General features: G+C 50.8%; 2 protein-coding genes across 2 annotated transcripts in view; both read right to left on the reverse strand.

Moving 5' to 3' along the window:
- The window catches only part of STX1A (syntaxin 1A), a 213,356-nt gene that overhangs the window by 186,816 nt on the left and 1,525 nt on the right, over positions 1–25,015 (reverse strand). The window lies entirely within an intron of this gene.
- Positions 763–3,993, reverse strand: LOC148593672 (fibrinogen-like protein 1-like protein). Its single transcript, XM_088529955.1, has 4 exons — positions 3,990–3,993; positions 2,848–2,991; positions 1,532–1,840; positions 763–1,394 (listed from the first exon to the last, which is right to left on the reverse strand). The coding sequence occupies exons 1-4, from the start codon at positions 3,991–3,993 to the stop codon at positions 763–765; spliced, it is 1,089 nt and encodes a 362-aa protein (XP_088386081.1).

Raw genomic sequence — 25,015 nt, forward strand, 5'->3', positions numbered from 1 at the left:
GGAGCAGCTGGGACAATCACAGCCCTGTCCTGCCGGCCCCACACAAGCCTGGGTTTGGGTGGTTGTTGAGGAGCAGAGCTGTGGGGCCAGTCTAATCCCTTAGAAAGGCCATTTTGAACTTTCTCGGGCCTAATGGGAAGAGAAGGTCAAAGCTCATGGAGTTTTTTTGCTGACAATTTCACATAAATGTAGAGGTGTCTTTTACATTAATTCCTGCTTTGATTACTCCCCCATGTACTTTTTTGGTGAGAAGGCTGCCCAATCCCGTATCAGCTAGATGAGCATTTCAGAAATATGGAAAAAATGCTTGCAAGTGGGAGATGTTTTTTAGAAAGGGGATTTCACTGAAGGATTTAAAAACTGCAGAAGAAAGACCCAGTGTGCGCAAAAACATCTCTGGGTGTAGGTCTCAAGGTCCTGCTGCATTATACAGCTAGGAATAGTGACCTTTTTCTCTGGATATGTCCATGGAAACCCATCCAGGTATTATGTTTCTAATCACATTTTGCTCTCCATATTAGGAAGGTTCCAGACATACAAGTTTTGCAGTTTATTAGCTTGATTATAAAACAATTAAAGTAATAACAAACCAAAGAGGAAGAATTGAGAAAGGAAAGCAGAGAAACTCTGCAGAAGAGGCAACAGAAAATCTCCTGATAGCCCAGGCTCTCCCCAGCTTTCAGCTACTCTGCTCCCAGGCAGGAAAGAGAGACCCAGCGGAGGAATCCTCTGGCCACGTGCCCAATGCAGACAGACATGGAATTACCAACAGTAGGGAGATGGTTTGATGAGGATGGCAGAAGCCTTGCAATTCCCACGGCACAGGCTACCCCATGTCAGGCCACCCTTGACATTCAGCCGTACAGAGTAACACGCTGAGTACCACCACCCACCCCCATTGGTGGAGGCACAGTTCCCAGTGCTAGTGTCCTGATCCCGGTCTTTAGCAGAGAACTTCATGTTGTCATGCAGAGTGGTGGTAGTGCTGGAGATCATGGCATCCCCTGCAGTCCCTATGTAGGAGCCCAGTCTCAACTGGTAGCCTTGGGATTCATCTTCCAGACTGAAGAAATTGTAGTCTGCAAACTTGGTGGCATTTGTGGCATCCCAGATAACAAACTTGACCTGGTAGAACTTCTGCTTGGCAATCTGATAGATGTACTCCGTGCCCAGCCAGTAGTCACTCTGCACGTCCCCAAAGCCGTACTTGTAGGTGCTCCAGGACTCGGCCCAGGTGATCGCTGTGTTATACCGGTTCCTCTGGATGACCGTCCAGCCCCCGTCGGTCACATTCATTTCACAGTACACCACAAGTGGGTGAAGTCCTGTGGGCTGGATGATGTAGACACCACTGGGTCTGCCAGCAGGGATCTCACTGCAGTCCTTGGGCCAACCTAGGGCAAGAGAGAGGATTTAATAAGATCACGTGCAACAGACCAGAGAATATCCTGTAGTCATCCTGTAGCTAGTTCTGCAAGATGTAAATGAAAACTGTTTAAGGAGCACAGGGTACTGCACACACCATCCTCACCTGAGCACACAACACCTGCATCCTCGTTGTGAACACAGTTGTGTTCTCCCCATGCCTTCCGTTTGCACTCAGTGAGGAACTGCTCCTTTCCACTGCAGTTAACATCATCCAGCCAGATAGACCCGGATCCTCTCCCAAAATAAGCAGAACCTGGGGCTGATACTGCATCTCCACAGCCCAGTTGCCTACACACGACAGTGGCATCATTCAGGTCCCAGGCATCATCACACACTGTCCCCCAGGCACCTTGGTACCAAATCTCCACCCGTCCAGAGCACTCATTGGAGCCATTCACCAGCCGGAGCTGACCTGGAAATAACAGGTAGGGAGAAGATCTAGAAATGGCATGGAGGCACCAGAGAGAGTCGTCCCCCCAAGTCATGAAGTGACATACAGCTCAAGGAGTGGAGCCCCTGCAATAAGATGCAGGGCCTTTACACCTTGGCTCTTGCTCCTGACAGGATGAAGGTGGTCAGGAGCCTTTGTCTGCTGGAGTTTCCGTTTCCAGATGGTTTTGATTTAATGTGGCCCCAGACACTGAGTCTGGTGTTGACACAAGATGCCCTCAAGCAATCAGCTTTAGCTCTTCCTCTTCCAGACCTGCGGAACATTTCACCCTCTTGGGAGTGCCAATATGCGGGGAACAAGGGTGAGCCAGGGAATTATGAGTTTGGCAAAATACCCTCAGATAAACATGTTTCAGGAAAGACTATTTTTCTAGTTCTTAGAGACAGGCAAAAATGCTCGGGGATCTGCTGGCATGGGAACATTTCCTTTCTTCTCCCTCCTTCTTCATGATACATGTCCCTCCTGTCCTCACCTAGGACAGGAAACGTGGGTAAGGAGAGCCTTGCCTCTGTGAGGGAAACCTAACAAATCCTCCATGATTCTCTGCATCGACAAATGGGCAGAAATGCCTGTGAGCGACATCCTTCTCCACTTGACATGGCAGGATTGGAGCAGCTGAAAGTGCCACTTCTGCAAGTGGGGACTCTACAGAGACTTGGCCTGAATTTAGATGACGCTTTGGGGCAGCTTGTGTTGCTTCCTGAGCAGTTCCCGCTCACTCCGTAACCAGAGGCGTGGGCCGCTTGTCTAGACAGACCCAGAGCCCATCTCCTCTCAGGGCCAGCTCTCATCATCCCAACAGGGTGCTGGAGAAGGGACAGGTGCCATGTGCCCTGGGCCCCCCGTGTGCCCCCTCTCCAGCTGCCGGTCTCTGCTGGGAGCCCCGCTCGGCCGCAGCCCTCCCCGAAGCAGGGAACCTGCTCCGAGCGGCTCCTAGCAGCGCGCGGGGAGCCCTTCCATGCACCTACCGTTCACCAAGGTGTTCCACAGAAGCGCGTTGCTCTTCGTGACGGATTGCTGGAGAGCGACTGGGGTTGGGACGGTCGTGGTGAGAAATGGGGCAGGCAGAGCCAGCACACAGGCAAGGAGCAGGAGGGGAGAGCACTGGGCCGCTGCGGGGTGAAGGGACAGGACAGGGGTGAAACAGAACATCCCACTGCAGGTGTGAAACACGCAGTGGTGATTAGCAGTCTGGTAACACCTTCGCATCCCCACGTGCTGCCTGTTGCCCTAAGACCATGGTATAGAGGTTGCTTTTCTGACACACATTTTGTAGCTAGGCTTGTTCCTTTTCTCAGTATCCTACTAGGGACCAAGGTACTCTAGAAATTTGGAGAACAAAGTCAGGCAAATATGAGAGCTCCATTTGCAGACCTGAAGAAACCTGGCCAAAGTGTTCATCATCAGTCACAACCTTTAAAAGAAATCCTGCGTAATATTTTTTGTCCCTCAGCTCACTATGGTGATGGTATTTCTCAGGACCTCCCACCACACTCTGGGAAATTCAATTTAAAAAATCACAATGAAATAGAAAGAGTAATGTTGATTCTATTAATTATGATAATAATAATGCAAATAATTACGTTAAAAAATGGGCATTTACTTAAATGTGGCTTTAAAGCTGCACAGCACAGTAATAGACCCTGATAGCATTTGGAAGCAGTTTTCTCAGTTTTTCAGGCTTATTTTTTCAGTCTTAAATTATTAAAACACACACCTAGAATTATGACTCTGCATAAAGAAATAAAGAGCAGTGATTATCTGCTAGGCGTGAACCCGTCTTTCCTGGCAGAAGAAAGGCTGCTGCCGTTCATGCTGCTGGGATAGCAGTCATGCTATCGGATTTAATTTCTGGAATATCATCATTTATTGGACATCTTTTTCCATGTCCCCTGACAAATTTGCATGGGGAAAGGCCACTCTGACCTTTTTCCTGCAGGTTTTGCCCTCCCTCACACATGTACTGATGTTTATCTCAGCTCTGGATGGACTCAGTTCGTAGGGATCTGCCCGTACCTTGGCTGGGCCCTTCAGCTCAAGTTGGAAGTTCTTCCAGCTCTGTTCACAGCAACAGGAGCCCCCCTGCCCCACTCCCCACGCTCACACTCACCCATGTTGCTTCCACGGGGACACCCAGAAGACTAGAAAGCTGCTTCACGTAGGTTTTGGATCACAAGATTTATAGTTGTCCTCCACCAGGGGAGGAGCGCAACCAAGGAGGCTCCCAGAGATCACGTCCCACTCTCACCATGGGGCACGTTAATGTTCTGACACCTCTAGGACAATGGCCTGAATTGTCACTTCTCCACATCAGAGAGGTTATTCTGCTCTGATAAGAGCCCTTATCAGAAACTGGGCAAATACAGCTCTGTAGCGGCAGGTAATTCCTCGGTAAAGCTCATACACGCAGCCCGCCGTGTGTCAAGCAGGACTTCCCACGGATCTGCCACCAGCTGGCACTCAGAGGTAGTAACGGGTCTCCTTCCCGGTGCATCTGCCGGGCACAACCCTTGAAAGGTAAAACCGCAGCCCCGCTCTCTCCGCAGCCGCATCCCCGCGCTGCAAGGCTGAGCAGGACCCACTCTTGCTGGGCCAACCCTGAGGTGGACAGGGACCCCAATGACGCTGCTCTTTTCTTCTGGAACCAGCACTGCATGGCTCGACTGGTGCAACACAGGTGTGAAACAGAGCCAGATGCATGGAAGAAACCATCCAACTTGTCATTTCCAGGGTTCATGCCAAGAACTGGGATATTGGGACTGGATCCTTTGAAACACAAGGCTTTTTATTTCTATCTCTGTCTCAGAGGAGAGCGGAAATCACCCCAAGGAAGCAAAAGACTGTCTGCCAAAAGGTTGGAGGAGGCAATCCTTGGGTGGGAACCCACAGAAATAGTGCGGTTTGTGGCTTCTCCTGTGCATGGGGCAGACTTTTGCCACCAGCAGTCACTGAGTGAAGTCTCTGCCATGAACAGTATAACCTCTGCTGACAAATGATTGTTTTGTCCAAGTTAATTTTGAGCTATGGTTGAGAAAACCCTAAAAAAAAAATGTGTTCCAAAGTCTTGCATTTTCAAAGTGACCAAATCAGGAGTTGCCTTTGCTGGACCTCCTGGGAAGAGGCGAGCTGTGCAGACACTGTGCCTGTTCTCCATGCCGGGGAAGGCCCCTTCATGCATCTTGGCTGTGCTCAGGCAACAAAGAGCCAGCATTCACTTTAGCTTCTTTAATATGACCCTGGGGAACTCTGCTTCACACTGCTGGTGTTGGCAGCAGCTTGGCTTGTGTTTTGGGAGTCATTTATCAAGTATTTCCTTGGGTTATTTCTGCCAGCCACAGAAAGTCTTGTTGTCCAATGAATCCCTGGGTCCCTGTGCAGCTGAGGAGGACACAAAGCCCCAGAGCTCCCGCAGTGCCGCTCTGCCCCTGGGCTGGTCCAGCTGTGGCTACCCTTAAAGCACACTCATGGCAGTGATAAACTGCCCTAACACAAATAACAAGCTGTCCCACCACAGCCACAGCCTTGATGGGCACAAACTGGGAGCAGGGGCAGCCTCCAAGCCCCTGGGTCCTGCTGCACGTGCGGGTCTTGGGCGCGGAGCAGACGAGCAGCAGCGTCCTGCTCTTCAGGGGCTCTGCTGGCCATCGTGCCTGGGGTTCCCTGCACAGCCAGGGCACGCTGCCAGCAAGCTGCTAGCCACAGTGTTTGGAGACATTTGTTTCTTCACGGAAATCTCTCCCCCCACACTTGACTTTTCCCATTTTATGTATTTCCTTATCGACTTTGGGAACATCTGCAAAAGGGAGTTGTTTATCTCTCAACTGTGAGATCTCAACAGTGTTTAATTTTCTGAGAAGAAGCCTCAGATCATATCTTGAGTAAAGAAAAAATACATATTTATTATATCTATCTTTCACAGATTTACACACGCTGGTAAAATTTTACTGCAGTGCATGTGCCCCCTTTCTCCTGTTTACAGCGCTGTAAAATAGGACTAAGTTTCTCAAATCAAAATTTATTGTCGGGAAGATCATACTCAGGAATCAAGGATATCCTTGCAATAACTGATGCACTCTATCTCTACACTGGCAAGGAGATTATGGCCATCTTATTGACAGGGCAACTTCCTCTCGTTCTGTGGTTGGAGCCAATGCATGCAAGGTAAGGCACTGAAAAGCACCATTCATGAACACTTTGCTGCTTTCTGAACCCTAGCTGAGAAGCCAGTTTTGCTTCCCTCTTTATGCATAAGTTTGGGTGTATTTATGAGGCATTCGTGCCTCTGCTTTTGCACAAATATTGGTGAACTTTCCTCCAACCTCGCTCTTTCCTCTGGCTCCTGGGGAGCTCTATCTCTGCTGTTGCCTGTGCTGGGGTGGAAGCTCAAAGGGGGACTCAACGGGCCTTTCCTGTGACATTCCCAAGGAGGATGAGGCACTTCCAGGACTTCTTGCTGTGGCCAAGTGCTCTCAAAGGGTGGTGCCTCCCTCTCCGTGATCACAGTGTGGCTAATCAGTGCCTGTTTTCTCTGTCCTCTGGGGCATCTTTGCTTTCCACTTGTCAAGCAAGACCAGGCTGATCGTGTCCCCCTTCCCATTGTGTTCCCCAAGACTCAGGCAGGTCCTGCATAACCCAGAAGCGTTCACCCGACCAGTGAACCCATCCCGGTGCCTCAATAAATTAGACCACTCAGACAAAAAGATCATTTGTGCTGGGGAAGAAGGATCAGGAAAGTGCCTCCTGCTCCCTAAAGCCTTGCAGCAGCAGGCGACGTGTTTCCTGCCGAGCAGGAATGTCAGTAACGACCCCCCTGCCACTGGGAAAAGCCTTCAGGACTCCAAAGTCTGCATGCAGAGGGGTGGAACAAGGGAAAAGCATCTTCCTCAAACCCTGCCAATGGCTCCTAGTGTTCGGAAATGTGGGATTAATTAAAATCTGCCATGTACATGGAAACAAAGTCAAAGGCTGGGACTCTGCCTCCTGCCATGGCTTGCTGAATCAAAGTGTTTCCATACAAAAAATTCAGAGTCACTTCTGGCCATTGAACTAGGTGGCTACTGACCTGTCACTAAGGTCACCACCAGCCACTCGGCCTTTCCAAGACCTGTTTCACATGGTTATGGTTTAACTCTGAGCTTGTACACAAGGCTCCTGAAGGACATCGGTCCCCATTTCTCCTCCTAGTTATGGGCATGATGCTGTGCAGGGAGCCAAGAAATACCAAGCAGTACATCAGGAGATGTTGTCAGACACATGATTGACTGCCTCGAGTGGCAGATAACCTGACCCTACTGCCCTCAGTATCAGCTGGAGGCAGGAACAGACAAAAGGTCCTTCTGCTAAATGATCTTTGAACTATGAGACAAAAATGCAGATATCTTCATATCATGGAGATTGTCTGTCTGGGAATGAATGAGTTGCCAGAGGTCAGAAGCAGGATCAGCTCAATTAAATGCTGGTGCTATACTGGTGGGACCTGCTGAGAAGCAGGCACCAGGAGTCAGACTTCTCAGCGCTGCCAGAAGCCCAGTTACATCCACACACAAATGGGGATTATGTTTCGTTCTCAAAACAAAACAAAACTCTTTGACCCAGCATGGCCCCTTCCTACGTTTGGGTGGCTCTTCTCAACGTCAGGGAGTGTCGTCTGTCCTCCTCTGAGCCCTCAAGGACAAAGTGAGAGACAGGAGTGAAATGCCACCACAGGTAAGCTTGCCCACATGGCATGGGAACTGGCTAGTTTCCTCCTAAAACACACTGGAGACGTGATGTGGAAAATGGAAATACGTAAGCGCTGAGGCCGTGTGTAAACCTGTCATAGTGGAAGAAAATGCTTAAAAAGGAGGAATTTAATGGCTATTAAATGTTGACCAAGCAGTACAATCCTCTGAATCCCATCACGGAGGATGGCGAGAAGCAGACATCTACGGGGCAGCGATGCCATCTGCTGCCTCCAGCGGTTGTCTCGGGGCAGGGGTGAGCTGGTGTCTGGGAGCCCACTCTGCAAACAGCCACAGCAGGTTAAGAGATGAGAAACGGTGCTGGTTCCTGTTCCGTGAGAGAATATAACACTAGTGGGGCAGACCCCACCCGGGAGCATTCCCCATGGGTCTGCGATGCTACCCGTATTTGGGTGCTAACAGAAGCCACGTGTGGGGACAGCACGGGAAGGCAGGAGCTCCTCTGGCCAGACATCTCCAGTGCAGCTGAGGCCCTCAGCCTCCCCAGATCCCACCTGGGTCTGGAGGAGGGACCTGTGCTCCCTGCAGTGCCCAGGGTTGATGGTGACAGACTGGGAGGGTGCAGTTTGTCCACGGATGGGGACACAGCCCAAGGACAGCAGGCAGGAGATCCTCATGCCACGGGCTGGTGCAAGCTGTGGGACATCCCCTGCGGTCCCGCAGCTCTGGGGAGCGCGTGGCACGGGGAGCATCGCGGGAAGGCAGCGCTGCACCAGGGCCGGAGGGCAAAGCCGCAAGCGCATGTGGCTCCGGTCCCGCATCACAGCTGAGAGGAGCAGTCCAAGGCCAGCTGGCCGGCCAGACTGGCTGCCAGATGGCGAAGTGGGACAACCGTCTTCGACTGCTTTTCACGTGCTCCACTTGCGTGTGCCTTCGGGGATCTGCTCTTCATGTGACAGAAATGGTAGGGGGCTTCTTGCAGGACTCAGCAATGTGTAAGATGGTAATCAGCCTTCGGAAAAATCCAAGCTTAAACCTCCAAAATAGCTGGCTCTGAGACATCTGGACTGAGGATTTCAGGGCTGAGAAGGCAGAGGACTGAGGGAAATACCTCTCATTATTCTCCATTTTTCAAAATCTGGAATCTCTTGCCACAGACAAAGTGATTAGCAAGCAAAGAATGAAACTAAGTGCTTTTATGCACTGTTTCTGTCTCCTAGAGAGACTTCAGCCATCAGAGGTGGCACCTCCTTGTCGTATATTTAAAGCACTGTGAAGTTTATCACTTAATCTTTCCTGATGGGGAAGAAGAGTTCTGGCATTTGGACTCTTACCCATGAAATTTCATCCCAGCAAGGACCTGGATTCCAGCAACCTTGTTTGGGCACTGCGGTTTATTGTAAAATTCATGACTAATTTGTGTCCTGTGATTATACATTCCTGTAATGTAAACTCAGAGAGAGAAAGTGAGCTTCAGGAATTGGCAGTGTCTGCATACACGTGCTGTGGATAGTCACTGCCAGAGAAGGTCTGAATACAGATCCTGAAAGGAAGTGTTGGCACTTGAAGAGTGTGACAAGGAATGTTCTAGGAGGAAGAATTTTAGAATTTTATCAATCAATCAGAGTTAAAATTCAAAATATTAAGACAAATTCTCCAATTTTCCTCCTTATCTATGTTATTGGACACAGATCGGATAATCATTGAAGCCCCAGGGTTGGGCAGGAAAATCAGGAGAACAGAGAAGTGAAAGATGAAGCTGTGAGCTCGTATTGGGCTGTTTAGAGGAGACCAAGCACCCACAACCACTGAGACCCAACGAAATGTAGGTACCCTAGGCAAGGAGGAGTTTGGGAATACACTGGAGCAAGCACGAGTCATTCGGAGCTGAATCAGGAGGAACAAGCTTGGAGGAGCCCCAGTGCAGAGGCAGATGCCCAGGGAAGCGCAGGCTCTGCGGCGCTCCAGGCAGCCTGTGCTTCCTAGCAGACCCACATGAAGTTATTTATCCCCCTCTGCTTCCCTGCAAAAGCCAAGCCTGGCCCCAGGCCATCCCTGGAGCGTGTGCTCTGCATCTCAGCAGCAGCCAGCTCCTCTGCCCGACTGCTCCTCGCCGTGTCTCTGACCACTTCTGACTTCGCAGGGATTTGACATGCTCCACACAGTGTTTAAAATCATGGTACAGTGGTTGTGCTAAGCTTCAGTACATTATCAGCATCCTCAGCAGCTACATTTTGGCAGTGCTCTCCCCAAACTGTGTGCTAAGCCATCCGTTTTGACAGATCGGTGAGCTTCTGCCCTTGAGAGAGTGCATGCAAGGTCACCGCAAAGAGCTGCGTGTGGAAGGGCAAAACACAAGGATGTAGGAGCTCACCAGCTCTATTGATCAAACTCAAAGGCAGTTCTCTCAAAAGACAAATCCCAACCTGGGACATGAAAGAAATAAGATGATACAGATGTCATCCTGGGGCCATCCTCCAAAGAGGCACTTTTAACAGCCTTTTAGTTTCGAGCCAGTGAATTTTCATATGCGTTCATGGTACACACGGCCCCTCAGTGACATGAATGCCAAGTTTTATCAGTTCAGCAAAACATCGTTTGTTTTTACAGTGCTGCAGCATTTGATCACAGCATTTTCTTCCCTTTTCCCACAGATAGGAAATATTTTGAAGTCAAGGCTACTTGTCTCAAGAAATACCTTGACTTTCCTTTCAACTCTGCCCTACTAAATTGGCTACGACTACAGCTCTGTTCTTCTGCAAGGGCTCAGCCAAGCCCTGACCGTGGCTGTTACTCCCTCATCCTCATCCCTGCATCTCAGGAGCCCCCTGGTGCCCTCCAGGTCCATGGGTTCCTTCTCCCAGCCTTCTCCACACTATGCCCTTTCCTTGCTTCTCTGGCCAGCAGCAAGTACCATGTCTGCCACACCTGGGGCCACCAAGTTCCCCCAAAAGGTGAAAAACAGCAGCTTAGCTTTGTGTTCTCCACGGCCAATATGAAGTGCTGATGCAAGAAAGCATGAAGCATAAAAGTGTTACATGGCCCCAGGATGGGCATCTCCTTTGCATCTCTCAGTTCCCTGATTCCAGAACCCCACTGCATTTGGCAGAGCTTTCCTGCCTACACACTAGCTGATATAAAATGCTTCTTTTATGCTTCTTTTAAACTAGAGATCAAAGAAGAGGGGGGAGAGGACACGGGGAGCAGCTTGGGTAAATGCTGCATTCAGTCCACTTAAAGTCGCCTCTGCAAGATCAGCACCTTCTCAGAGACCTTTGAATGCCAAGGGAAAGGTGCTGTGTCTGGCTGCAACCTCCAGGTTTAAAGGGGCTCATAGCTACCTACATCTTATCCATATAGGTACAAAGGAGGGTCTACAACCTGCTGAATGCCCCATAGTTGCCAACTCAGCTGCTACTGACCCCAAGGCAGGGTTTCCCCTTGGCAATGGTCTGCTGAAAAGATGCATCTTCCAGCCATGACTTTGAGACAGCTGGCACCTTTGATACAGGAATAGAACTTTCCCTCTGGTGCATTTTTTCAAAGGGAGTGTTGCACAGAGCCCAAACTCCTTCAGCATGAACATTAGCATGGGAATATGCTCCAGGCGCACAGATAGCATGTTAAGCAGGTCTGTTGTCCAGATCTCTTTATTTTCCTGGAGAAGCCAGGTCTTGGATGCAGGACCTGGAGATATAAAAATCATAAATGAGAAGGGATGAGACTTTATTTTGTAAAGAGATTAGTCACCATCTCACACTGTCAGCTCTTCAAAAGCAAGAAGCATTTCTGTGAGCAAAGTTCAAGATCATTTTGCTTAAAAGATGCTGAGAACTCCTTTTTTTCCCCAAAAATTTATATATAAAATTTATGAATAAATTTATGAAAATTTTAAATCTAAATTCATGAGGCAGTTTAGAAACATAGAACATTAGAAGGGAACATTAGAGCAACCCAAGAGAAGCAGTGTCTGTGCCCAGTGGCCCACAACGTGCATTGGGCAGCAGGCTACAATTCCCCACGCTGAACTTGTCCAGGGGACGCACCAGGAGGACAACCTTGAGGCACAAGCTGTGCAGTGCAGAGGGGTTAGCAATGTGTGGCTCCAGAGCAAGCCTTGGCCAGGGTTATCTGTTCCATCTCAGCCCTAGCACATTAGCAAAGGGAGGTATTTCTGCCCTTTTAATACCACCATATTATATACTCAGTGAATACTCAGAGTATCTGTCCAGCTCTCCCAAGACTTCAGAATCCTGCCTGTCTGGATTCCCCATTTGTACCTCTGATTGCATCGCCCTCACTGGGATTTAAACCCAGCATTTCCTGCCCTGGCTGTGATGGCCACGGAGCAGAGGTTCTTCGCACTCCTTGTGCCGTGAGAGCCTTCAAGAACCTCCAGCACAGCTGGGGGTTCAGCAGGGCGCTCACCCAGGCAGCTGAATGCATGTGCTAAATGGGCCCTGGAGCACTGGTGGATGGAGACGTGTCCCAGAGGTGAGGGCCAGGAGACATCCGTAGAGTGTGGGCACCACCAGCCCCAAGGAATACTCCTTGTGTGTGAAAAACTAGCAGTTTTCTCCATTATCTCCCTCTTCCACCTATACTTCAGCAAGGAACGTGAATGCATTCTGTCCGCCACTCAGAAAGCGGACAAATCCAATGGGAAGCAGTTGTCTTCTCTGTTCAAGGAGGGCCTGTCCAGCATTGCAGGATATGGCCTCAGATTGCCCAGGGGAGGTTAAGATTAGATAATAGGAAGAATTTCTTCATGGAAATAGTAGCCAAGCATTAGAATAGGCTGCCTAGGGAAGTGGTGGAGTCACTGTCCCTGGCAATGTTCAAGAACCGTGTAGATGAGGCACTTAGGGCCATGGTTTAGCAGGTTATGGTGTTGAAGGGTTTATGGTTGGACTCGATGATTCTGAAGGTCTTTTCCAATGTGATGATTCTATGATTGAAGGGAAGAGAAGGGATAAAGCAGGCAAACATGAGGTCTGACTTGCAAAGAGGAAGAGCACCTGTGGGATCTGAACCCATTGCCCGTGAGCCTGGACCTCACGCAGTGCGTATCCACCAACAGCCCTGCAAGTGCTGTGGCGTGTGGCGGGTCAGCTGGATCCTTGCCAACTCTTTCAGGAAGCCCTTTGGCTCTCTGGAGATGCCCCACTGGAAGGTGCTGCTCGTGGGACCCCGCCTGCCTGGCCAGGACATGGATGTCACCTCCAGGCAGACGGCTGTCTCCGTGGGAGTTGCATGTTCTCTGCTCTCCGTGGAATATATCAAAGCAGAGTGAGTCATCTAATAGGATAAGCAACACAAACGGTGCCACACAAAGAGGAGCTGTAATGGGATATCACTTTACACAGAAGACAGTTTGATATATCTGGGCCACTGCTAACTAAATCCTCCCTGAAGTCCCCTCTTTTTTGGCTCTCCTGGTTCCTGGATTAATCAGCTCTGGCTTTTCTTTTTCCTTCCTTTTTTTTTTTTTTTTTTTAATCTGCAAGACATGAGGCCATTGGTTGGCTGCAGCTCTGGATGTGAAATATCAAGGAAGCTCTCACTGCCTCACCTCACGGCCCAAGCAAGCACCCACTGGGAGAGCACAAAGGCAGCCTCAGCCAGCACTGGTTCAAGGCGGGTTTTCAGGTCCTTCTTAGTTACTGAGGTTTGAAACTGCTCCTGTGGGAGATACTGCTCCAGCAGCAGCATTGGTGGCTCAGACAAGGGTGTCCTTGCCAGCAAATGCAGGCATCAGCATGGGGCTTGCCAGGCATGAGGGATGGGTATGAAAAGGTTTCCTCAGGAGTGGCTGCACGCAAAGAGCTACCCGCTCAGAGCAGACCCCTCAGCCACAGCAGGACCATCCCGACACCACTCACCTGTGGGTGCCTACAGGATGGCACTGCCATAGTACACCATCCCGCTGACACTCAGCAGCCCCAGCAGGACTCTCAGCAGCGGGCAGCAGCACCAGTGAACTCCTGCAGAAACACAACGCCCTTTACACCCACCAGTTCTGCAACCAGCTGCACCACAACAGCGATGATGATGTCTCAAGGCAGCATGGCCTGCATCCCTGTCTGGCTCTGCCATGTGGCTTCCTGGCTTGCAGGTGGGAAGCCAAGCACAACTCTGGCCTTGCACAGTACTCAGTGAGCTGGTGCAGGCCTGAGCACTGCATGGGCCAGCAGATGCCATTGACTGTGAGGGACCAGAAAGAGCCCCCCAAGACCTCTCCGAATGGCTCCTGCCTGCACCAACCTGCCTGCTGCCAGCTCAGAGCTGCCCAGGACCCCAGCAAAGGCAGCGTGACACATTCATGACAAGTCCTGATTTTCGCTGCTGACAACAACCCAGGGTACAGGTGAGAACACGGCCAAGCACCTTCTTGAAAGGTGCATCAAGACCTTTATGGCCTAAGTTGCGTGCAGGATCTTAACTCAGGCTTGTCCTGATTTTGAAGAGTTTGTGGCAGGACTGACCTCTGCTAGGCAAGAGACGAAAGGCTGCTTTGTGGAGAGTCTGAGGGCAGAAGAGGACAAATAAGAAAAATATGGAGAAGAGCGGAAATGCCCTTCTGAAAGATGCCTACAGCAACTTCAACTGCCTGTATCTTTGGGGATAACAGGCCAAGGGGCCCCCCGAAGGACTTGAATGTCCTCCAGTTTTGAGCAGTTGGGCTATAAACCAAAACCCCATTTTGTTTCAGTGCACAGTTCAGCAAAGCCTATGGAAGGGTCATGCTATGGACTTGCCCACTTCTTCCCTGTCAGCCCATCTTGTCTGAAGGGAAAACATTCATTGCTGGAGCCTGCTGGGCTCAAGAAGCACCCGTTGTCCTCCGCCAAATTAAAACTGCAAACAACTTCTTGCAGATGTGGGCTCCATAGAGGCAACAGAGCTCCTCTGCCCCATGAACCTGGTCATTCCCCGCGTAGTGCTCACAGCCTGGGCCAGAACAACGTGCTGTGCAGCTGGCCCGAGCCCTCCCTCTCCCACCCGTCCTTGCGGCGGGCCTGGGGAGCCCCGGGCTGCGCAGGGGGCTGCTCCCTCGCGGCAGGGCCCGCGGCCTGGGCGCTGCCTGGCCCGCGGCAGCCCCACGCAGCCAGCGGCGCAGCCCGGCCTGTCCCCAGCCCGCCGGGTGCAGGGCCACCTCCAAGCCCCCCAGAACCCAGCGCCAGGCGCCCACCGGGGGCTGGTGGAGCAGCTGCAGGCAGGGACAGGCACATCAGGGGCTATCCTTGGGCCCAGGTGGGACGAGCTGCCCTCGGAGATGCTGGCTCTGAAAGATCGACTGCAGCAGGAGCTGGAGGGGCCATGCCAGGACAAGCTGCCTTTGAAGCACTGCGTCCACCAAGGTATCCTTGCTGGCTCCGAGCGACGGCTGTGCGCTGCAGTTGGGCCCTGCTACCATATCCTGGGGGCCTGGGCAGGAGCCCCATGGCGGATCCATGTGTGAGCTGACCCTCCGCAGCACTGCAGGCCGCCCCGCTGGCCCAGTAGCTCTGCTGCACGGCCCAGGGCGTATGGTGACAGCCTGGGGACAGGGGCCTGCCAGCGGTGCCAGGCCCAGCCTCCCGTCGGGCAGCGTCAAGGCCAGCTCCACACAGTCACCGCGCTGCGGCCGCGGCTCCCAGCACAGCTGCCCCAGGCCTGGCAGAGCCCCGCGCCGCGTCACGGCCCCCAGCTCAGCCTCCTCCATGCTCAACGCAGCCCCGCTCTCCTTCCCGGGCTGCACAGCCCTGGGACCTTCTGCGTTCCACGGTTTCTGCCCTCTCTCCTTAGCTGGAAGTTCCAGCTTCTGCCTCCTTTGTGACCGCCATCTCATGTCACAAACTTCCCAGCCTTCCCTGAGCCTGTCCCCAGCAAGCTGTCAGCACCCCCAAAGGTGGAGCTTTTGTCCCTCCATGTCAAATATGACCTGGAAGACGTGTCGGAGAAGGATGACAAGGATGTAAGGGACAGTTAAAGGGCTGCCAGCCTGCAAGAAGAACAGGCCAGGGGAGTGGGGAGGTCTGTGTAGTTGCAGGATGGATGGAGAAGCTGACTGAGGAAAAAACGCTCATCATTGCTCATGGTGCCGAAGCACAAGTGAAAATAGTATTAACGCAGGTCCCAGGAGCAGAGGATGCTGTGCTGAAGCATCCAGGGATCCTGTGCAGTTTAGGTTTTGTCAAGGGAGAAGGTAAATGACGCAAGGAAGGACCTTGCATATACATAAAATCAGATAAAAATTTAACAAAAATCTAATTACAATCTAAAAACAGATAACATCTAATTGGGTTACCTTAATGCAGTTCCTCATGGTTCTGAGATCAGCAGACCCAGTGTCTCCAAGTGCAGCCCAGCACATGGAAGCTGCCGGGAACACCGCTGGAGCTGCCTCTTCCTAGGCCCCCGAGGCCGGCGGAGCCCGGCGCACACCGGGTTGGGACACCCCATCCCGCAGAGCCTGGCCAGGAGCCCTGCAAGAGCCGCTGCCCGGGGGCAAGGCCCACTCGGGGCCTCCTGCACCTTCCAGCGGCTCCTCGCTCCCATGGGAAGCACTTCCCAGACTCGCTCTGCAGTTCCTATGTGCCAAGCCTGCAAACCTTCCGCTTTCATCTGCGTAAAGGGAAAATCTGAGGACATCCTCAGAGAGGCAGTTTTATCTCTTTCTTGTACTCAGCTCATTTTCCCAGATAAATCCCCTTAGTTCCACTAGGGTTTAACAGGAGTGGAAAGTACGTTATAAATGAGTCTGAACACTTCCATTTCCTATATATATGTTTTTTGGCTTTCAAACAGCTTTTTTAGCTGCCAGGGATTCTTAAATGGCCTTCACCTTAAACAGACAACAAAAGAACTGGCCCGTCTGGGAGAGCAGACAGGCCTGAGTTTGTGAAGGAACTGTGAGATAATGAATTAATTCTCCAAATAACCTGAATATTTCATATTAAAAGGGTTTTTTATAATCATCAGTCGGAGGAGACTTTTAGGTCCACATTTGGACATGAAGCTATTTCTCTGTGCATACAGTGATGGTATCTGACAGTTACCATGTAAAAGTGTTGGTTGTCTGTATAAAACATTTGCAAAGAAATGTTTGAAGAAAAAAGCTCCTAAGGGTTGCAAACATTTGAAGAACAACAAAGTTTTCCATCTTCAAGTGAAAAAGTGATCAAGAAATGACTGATAACTTCAGTGCAATGTTGCATAACCATAAACATTTGCAAAGTTTAAAGAATAAAGACTACAAAGAAGTTAAAAGAACTGAGCTTCAATAGAGGGATTTTTAGAATTGCTTATGCGATTTTAAAGAGAAAAGGGATGAGGGGGGCACATTGCTCAGAGGAGTTTATAGCTCTACAACATGATTGCGAACATTGTTCCCCTTTGGAGCGCTGAGCAGAGCACTGTGACAGCATTTCCAGTTACAAAGTTGTGTTTCTACCCTGCAAATATCCTGACAAGTCTGTTCTCTTGCTTTTAAGGTCAGATCTTTCCCTCACTGTTTTCTCATGCCAGGAAAAATGTTCTCATTTGAGAAGATGCTCTTTTTGCTTGATTCCCTTTGGATCCAACTGTCTCTGGATTTACAAGCTCTATTTGCAGTGCATGTATAATCTGAAATCTCCTACCAGATGTCCTGTGAAGCAGCAAACCAGTAATACTAATATCAACATTTTGCAAACTAAAAGAGAAACTAGAACAACAAAGAGAACAAAGATTTCGAAGCTGCGAACGACACCCATTGGCTTCTGCCCAAGGCAGGGGCACTGCCTGACACACTCGTTGCTTCCCCCGGCTGAGATTTCCTTGACAGGCTCACCTTTTGTACAGCAAACAGATCAATTTTGGTTTAACGACCAAAAAGGTGCCATTTGATTCCTCCCTGAACATCCCACTTGAACACCTCCTAATCCATAACAACAAAGACAAGTTTGTGGTAATGCAGAATTAGATCCCAAGTTGTTGCTGGTTATTTTCAGCCTCCTGAGGATTGTGGGGGGCTGTCAGGGAGATAGGAAGGGAAGGTTCCCTTCTGCTCTCTCTGCATGAAGCTTAAAAAGCACTGAACTTGGTTCCCAGTGGCAAGAGGGGGACAGGATTAGGCTTCATTACTGTGTGCTCGATTCTTGCAGGGAAGCTTTAGCTGACTGTGATTAAAGCATTCAGACTTGGAGGAGCTGAAGCTTTACATCCTTCCCATCTCCAGGTCCTCCTTGGTGACATCCCCGTGACAGCGGCTCCTTGCCATTGCTAAGGTTTGTGTCACTGAGTACCAACCCACAAAACCTTGTCTCCTGGGGACAGCCTGCCTTCATGCTCGATGGCTCGCAACCCCAATCTATCTCTTTGTTATCTAATGGCGTAGGACCGCAAACACAGCCCACGTCTCCCCAGGCTTCCTCTTCCTTCCGAGCCTCATTCTTCTCTTCAGGAAATCTCTGGTGCCTCCTGGTGCCATTTGTGCCTTGTCCAAATACAGGACTGCCATCTTCTGGGCAGCTGGGAAATTAAGTGTTTGACAGTCCCAGGAAACTGTGTGGAGTATTCCAGGGACCAGGTGGCTGAGATTCTGCTGGAGGATCTGGTACTGTCCAAAGAAGAGAAACACAATCTCTGGGTGCTGTAGAAGTAGCTACACTGCAAGTTCCTGGGGCAGCTGGCAGTTCTGTAGCCACCACTGTGCTTAAAGCATGCACTAGCAAAGCAGAGTTCCCAGCTCTCAAGTCAACATTTTTAGTCTTATGCAAAAAATAATAGGTCCTCATGTATTTAAAGGTTCTGGAGACCCAAAGTGTGAGGGAACAGGCACTCTTCACTCTGGTATTTGCCCACCTCTTGCATTCCTAACAGTTATCTCACTGCTGCTTTCGTGTCTTGCATGTTCTTTCCTATTGAAAAATTAACTGGAAAAATAAAATAAAATAAAATAAAATAAAATAAAATAAAATAAAATAAAATAAAATAAAATAAAATAAAATAAAATAAAATAAAATAAAATAAAATAAAATGCAGAACTTCTGCTAAACAGCTCTGCATGGATGTAGGATAGGCTGCCCACACCTCAGAGTCTGCAGGTTTGCTTTCAAGACAGGAGCACCAACTGGCTGTTGGTGCCTCTGGATGGAGGGGAGATGCGCAGCCCACCCAGGCACCCTCTCCCCACCTCAGGCTCTTTAGCTGCTGCAGGAGCACCAGCCCCGGGTGCACCAGCGCCCACGACCTGCCTGTTCCCCTTCCCGAGCCAGCAGCACCGGCCCTGTGCTGGATGCTGCAGCTGGACCAGGGTCGTTCGCCCTCACCCTTCAGTCAAACACCCCTTCCCCATCCCGGGTGTCTCCCTGGCAGCGCCCTGGCTTCTCTCAGGTCTCTATCAGCCCCCACAAGTCCAAACAACCTCCTCTTTTTTATTAAAATCCACTTCTCTTCACCTTCTTCCACTGCCCAGTGAGGCAAGCACCAAAAAGGGGAATTTCAGTCCAAATGTCAGCTAAAGCCTCACAAAGATACAACGGATGACACCGAGTCTCATGAGAAGCGTTGTGAAATCCTTTTCCTTGTCTGTGACACGCATTTTCCCTATGCTTTTGAAATAGCTGCTAATAACACTCACCCGAAATATCAGGAATCTTCAGCAGCAGTTCTTAAACTCACCACTAGATTTATAGCATTAAATGCCAGCTCTGGTTGCAGCAGTAACAACAGCACATGTGACCAATAAAAAGCTGCAGACGTCTGTGTTTAGTTGATGATCTGACATACACAGGTCTGATGTATAGATATATCAGATGCCATGACACAAACATTTCTTCTGGTACTTGCTACTTATTTACTAACAAATTTAAATCTGACTGCTTCTATGGTGCAAATGCAAACATATGACTAGGAACGAACTTTTTCCAATTGTGAGCTTTTCCCTATTCTAGCTAAAGATTCTTCCCAGAGGGTCAGATTTCCCAGAGGGTTTCCTGAAGAAAACTTGTTCAATGCCAAAGGGATCCAAGTTTATTATCGTAGAATGTGTTTGTTATGCATGTGCCTCTATTTGCTCTCATGTAGAGAAATGATAGCTCATTTCAGATGGTCAGTGCTAAATCACAAGAGATGTTCCCACTTAAAAGATTTCTGATTGCCTCTCATTCCAACTTCCCATGCATTAATTCTGTGGTCTATTAACATCTGTGGAAATTAGGGGACAATCCTTATGTGGAGTAAAAAGCGATGGAAGCATTAGCAGTGTTCCCAAAGCATCGCTTCTGACTCCAGAGCTGCTCCTTGCCACACGAGGCTCATGCTCCAGCTAACTCAACATGAGAAGAAGGCAGGAGAAAAGGCAGAGTTGGCTGTGGGGACTTCTGCTCCTCACGACCCTGGTTGGTTTGGCATGGCAGGAGTGACAGGGAGCCCAACTAGTCCATCGGTGTGTGTTGTGCCCCTGCCCTGTAGGGCCGCTCACCGGGCATGGGGATTTCCTGGCAGCACTGTGGTAGGACACAGGAACCGAGTGCGAAGTGAGGGTCAAGGAGGGACACCTGTAGGAACAAACCTGAGTGGAAGATGTATCTCAGAAGCAGACAAGGAGGTTCTAAGTGGCTGAACATGGAGGGGACCCTCCTGAGACCAAGCCAGGCACAGAGGGACAGTGAGGTGCCTTTAGATGCAGCATGTTGGACTCGGGGAAATGCAGAGGGCTCTGGATCATCCGGGCATCTCTCATCCTGGGAAGTGACTTCAAGCAATGCCAGCTCCCTCCCTTTGCACATGCCATAACCAAAGGACTCTGAGCTGGCTTTGAGGCACTCGGGTGACAAAACCTGTGTGAGTGAAGATTTAATGCTTAACTGTCCTAAGTCACATTTCCTGTCCCAGATCCCAGACTCCCTCCCTCCCCTGGCAGATAGGGCTGTGCAGACTGCTCGTGGTTCATTTGTGACCAGATATGTGACCAGAGAACACACATCAAATCCATCTTCTTTCCCTTCTTTTTAACACAACTAACGCGAGCCATACAAAAAGCGAATGTGAAAAAGCAATGGACGATGGACAGAGAAGACCTGCCAGAAGTGAGGCAGTAACTGCAGACACGGGTCTGCACGTGTATTATGATCTCCTCTCTGGTTCTGTAGGTGTTAGGGAGGGGGTTATGCATGAAATACCAATGTGCCAAAGCACGTTGGTTCCCATGCGGTTCTCCTGTGCATGACTGAGCATTTGCCTTTTGTCGGGTCTGGAATGGCCTCGTGTCCTGGTTGATGCTGGCTGGATCGAGCATCATCCAGCCCCACTTCCACTTCTTTGCTCAGCACACTTTGGCTATAGGTTTCCCCTGGTATCACACATGAAAATATCTCTCCTGATAGATCCATTCTTGCAGAGTCATTTTCTGAAGGCAAAGGTGTCCACACTGCTGCCAATCCCCTGCATGCCTGGCTTATTAGATACGCCAGGCCCTAAGTTACACTCCTATGGGTGAGGAAGGATTTGGATTCTCCTTTAACAAACTTATACAGCTGCCAAAAACACAGCCCTTTTTTAAAGCACAAGGCACTGCCCACAAGCCCTCTTTCCAGACACTGGAAGGACATTTATTTCCTGGGCACCTGCCAAGCATCCTCGCACTGCTCAGGGCGGGCGAAGCCGGTGCTTCCGGATGCCTGCCCAGACCAGATGTCTTGGCATGGCACCAGAGAGCCTTGGGCCTCTGCTGCACCCCAGCACCTCGCAGCGCATCCCTGGGCACCCGCGGGAGCGAGCCGAGAGCGAGCAGCCGAGCCCGGCACCGCGGCGGCCGGGGGAGCTGCCCCGCGCCCCGGCCCCGCCACAGGGTTTGCGGGAGGGCTCCGCAGGAGCGAGCGTGGCGCCGGGGGGATTGTGACACGGCAGCGGGCAGGAAGGCGCCGCCATGCAGCGGCAGGAGCAGCCGGCGGCCCCCGCGGGCCCCGCGCCCGAGGGCGACGCGCGCGCCGTGGTGCGGCACACGCAGGTGCTGCTGCTGGCCGGCGAGACGTGGGTGCCGCAGTGCGCCTGCGCCGCCCGCACCACCGTCGCGCACGAGGCGCTGTCCCTCACCACGGGCGGCCCCCTGGCCGCCCAGCTCATCTTCTTCCTGTGCCGGCCCGCGGCGCTGCAGACGGAGGCCGGGCGGCTGCGGGCGGCGCTGGGCGCCCTGCGGGAGCAGCTCTGCGGTGCCCCCGGCGCGCTGGTCGGGGTGCTGGTGGAGCCGCGGCCTGACGAGGAGGAGGCCGCGAGGCGGGCGCTCGACGCCTTGCTCTGCGACGTCTTCCGCGGCGCCGACGCCAGCGGCGAGAGCCTGCTGGAGCTGCACACGGCCGCCTTCTGCCCCGGGCGCCCCGACGGCACCCTGCGGGTGCAGAGAGCCGCTGGCGGCGGCCGGAGGGAGGAGCGGCCCGCGGCGACGGCGCCAGGCACGTCTGGGGATGGGTGAGTGGGTTGCGGGAGCCCCGGGCCCCACCTGCCGCCCCGCGGGCATTCGCATCCTCTTCTCCTCCCTGCTGGGATAACGGCAGCTCTGCATAGCTGGGTGCAGGGCTGGAGATGTCCACGGGGCTGCAGTTGTGCCCGCTTCAGAGGCAAAGACCACAACCGTCACCACAGATCAAATATTGTACCCTTGGGATGTGCTTGGAGTAAGCATGGCAAGCGTCATCCCCAAGGGCTTCAGATGCAAATGGCTTGATTCCTAAGGAACTCAGAAATTACCGTGAGGAGATTTTAGAAACAAATCAGCATTCAGTTATGGTAGGTAACTAAAATAGGGAAGAAGAACAGCAAGCTCTGCTCATGCATTGGCTTCCAGGCATGAAAGGCCCCAGGAAGGTCAGAGTGCAAGGAAAACATGGAAAAGCTGCTAGTGTGGTTTGATGAGGCTAACAATTTTGGAACTTTTAGCAATATTTGAGGAGCTAGAACACTTGCTAAGTGTGTCTGGTGTACTGTGGAGCACATGAAAGAAGACGGTACCTTCATTTCTGCCTAGCAGTGTGGAACTGGCATTGCAGGAATAGGAAGATTCATCTTCCCAGGACTGACAGTAACCAGGAAGACTCTCTGAAATGCGGCACAGTGGCAAGGTGCACTATCGCACCCAGAGGATTGCAAAAGATCATGTCACGAGACATGGTGTGGGATACCCAACACAAATGGTTTTGTAGCTTCATGGGGTATCTGTTCCTTCAACCTCTACAGAGATGCTCTATTCCACTTTAGGCGCAGAGGTGTAGAGGTGAATTCAAGGTGGTGTTGACAGGCACGTACAGGTGAAGACAGGGTGGTGTTTACGTTAGAGAATAGGGATTTGATGGCCTTTGGCTTGACGGCATCATGATTACTGAAAGTTCCCTCAGAAAGTTGATGGGGGGCAGAATAAATTTTATCAGCAGAGTGATCTGGCACTCTGCTATGAGGTTAGTTAAGCCCTCAGGCTGTACCGGGACACATGAGCAAGCATCCACAGATGGGCATGTCCAAACACTTGGGCTAGATACCTGTGTTCATCAAGTATTTTGTGTCAGTAAGTGAAACGATGGAGACAAACATGAGAACCTGGCTAGGAGAAAGGGCATAGTCTGGGAGGGAAATTCCTGTGCATTCAAACTGCTTTTTACAGAGATGTAGAGTTAAACTGCTAAAAAAAAAATGGCCAAGATGGAAACCTGCCTTTGATTAGAACAAGGCTTTGCAGACTACAGGAAGCAAACACCAGCCCTCCTATGTCCAGACGATGAGCAGGGCCCCTGCAAAACTAAAAGGGAAAAATAGAACCACATTCATCTTAGAGATATGTGGAAACAGGTCATATGTAACCAAGCCCACAACCTACCAGCCACTTGCTGCTAAAATTAGGATATCTTGAGCTCTGGTTCAGTTTATTACATGAAAATAGATAAGAAGGCTGACATTTTAAACCCAGGGTTAATTGCACCCCTGTGGCCACTTGGATGTACTGGCAAGCAGAGATGCTCAGCGTGTCTTCCCCATCTTCCACTTCTACCGTAGTTGAGCGATCAGCCCCCTCTACAGCAGGGCAGGGAGCATCTGCTCACTCCAGCTGAGGAAAGAACTTGTCTTTCTGGTCACCTCTTTGGAAACTAAGTCTATTCCAGTGAAAATCACACAAGCGAATGTCCCTAATGGCCTGGAACACATGGATATTGACTCTCTGGATCTTTTAGGAGACTGCTAAAGGGGCTGGTAGGTCCTGGAATTTTCTTAATTTTCCTTGTGCTCAGTTTCATCTTTTTAGGGAGCAAGTGCTTGGTTTCCAGAGAAATCCCTGCAGGGCTGTCAGGCTCCCTGCTCCCGATCCCCTCAGAGGCACGAGACCACTTCGCAGGCTGCCTGGAACTGTCCCCAAGCAGGGCCACTGTAAATGGCATGTCCCTGTCCCTCCCAGAGACGAGTGCCTGGGAGAACACACAGCACCCACCACCCCCCTGGAAATGCCACCCAGCTCCGAAGCATTGGGTACAGCAGAGCCAGGCACCCTGTGACAGCCGCAGGCAGGGAGCTGGCTGACAACACGGTGAAGCTGAGGCTGCGTCGTGCGAAAGGCAGCGCTCACTTGTAGCGCTCCTCGGATGACTGAAGCAAGAGCAGCCGCATTGATGCTCGGAAAAACAGCGTAGAGTGATTTTTGGCAGAATTATGCAGGGAGTTGCTTGCTGTTCAATAGCATCATCTCGGGAGTTAAGTGTGAATAGTTAATAGTTAGTTAAGGAAGAACTTTCACAGCCTCTGAGCATACCTAAATGCTGCAGTATCTGGCAAACTTCCAGCTCCAGTGTTTTAGTTCCCTCTTGTAGAATTGATTCCCTGTTCTTCTTGCACCGATTCCAGCTTGAGCTCCTCATTCTTGCAGCTGGCTATGAGAACAGGACTCCACAGCCGCACAAATGCTGCCTCATAAAGATACCTAATCCAGAGCAACCTAATTTGACTTTTTAATGGCTAAATACATTAATGCACTGGCTTCAGTGATGCCCTAGTCATGCTGAGATACATGTAGATTTTTTTTCTGATCCTTCTGTGAACTGACAGCCTCCCCCAACCTTGCTGTGTAATAAAATGTGTTCTAGAACAAACACCACAGGAACTTTTCCCGCTCCAACATTCCTCCTCAACTGGGATCTTCTACGGTACGGTTGGGCTTGATGATCTTGAAGGTCTTTTCCAACCATAACGGTTCTACGATTCATAGCTAGTTCCTTACCTTCAGTAAGATTTCAACACACTGCTTTAACTTCCAATCAGATTAACTCTTTATGAGCCAGCATCCCATTTTGTCCCATTTTTCATGCATTTGCCTCATCTAGCTCTGCAGCCTGACTAGGCAGGTTGCTAAAAAGCAAACCAGGAAAGCTGAAGCTGTTTGCCATAGCGAATGGAGAGGTTCTTCAGGACCTGATTAGAGCTTCAGCTGGGAGTGCTTTTTCAGGGAGCAGAT

Source organism: Tinamus guttatus, unplaced genomic scaffold, assembly GCF_059628265.1.
Source record: "Tinamus guttatus ecotype Peru unplaced genomic scaffold, ASM5962826v1 Tinamus_guttatus_pri_ptg000356l, whole genome shotgun sequence".
Classification (NCBI taxonomy): domain Eukaryota; kingdom Metazoa; phylum Chordata; class Aves; order Tinamiformes; family Tinamidae; genus Tinamus; species Tinamus guttatus.

Coding starts and splice junctions, on each gene's coding strand:
- LOC148593672 (XM_088529955.1), bottom strand. Junction 1,841..2,847: donor GTGGAACACCTTGGTGAACG/GTAGGTGCATGG, acceptor TGTTATTTCCAG/GTCAGCTCCGGCTGGTGAAT. Junction 1,395..1,531: donor TGCAGGTGTTGTGTGCTCAG/GTGAGGATGGTG, acceptor CTCTTGCCCTAG/GTTGGCCCAAGGACTGCAGT.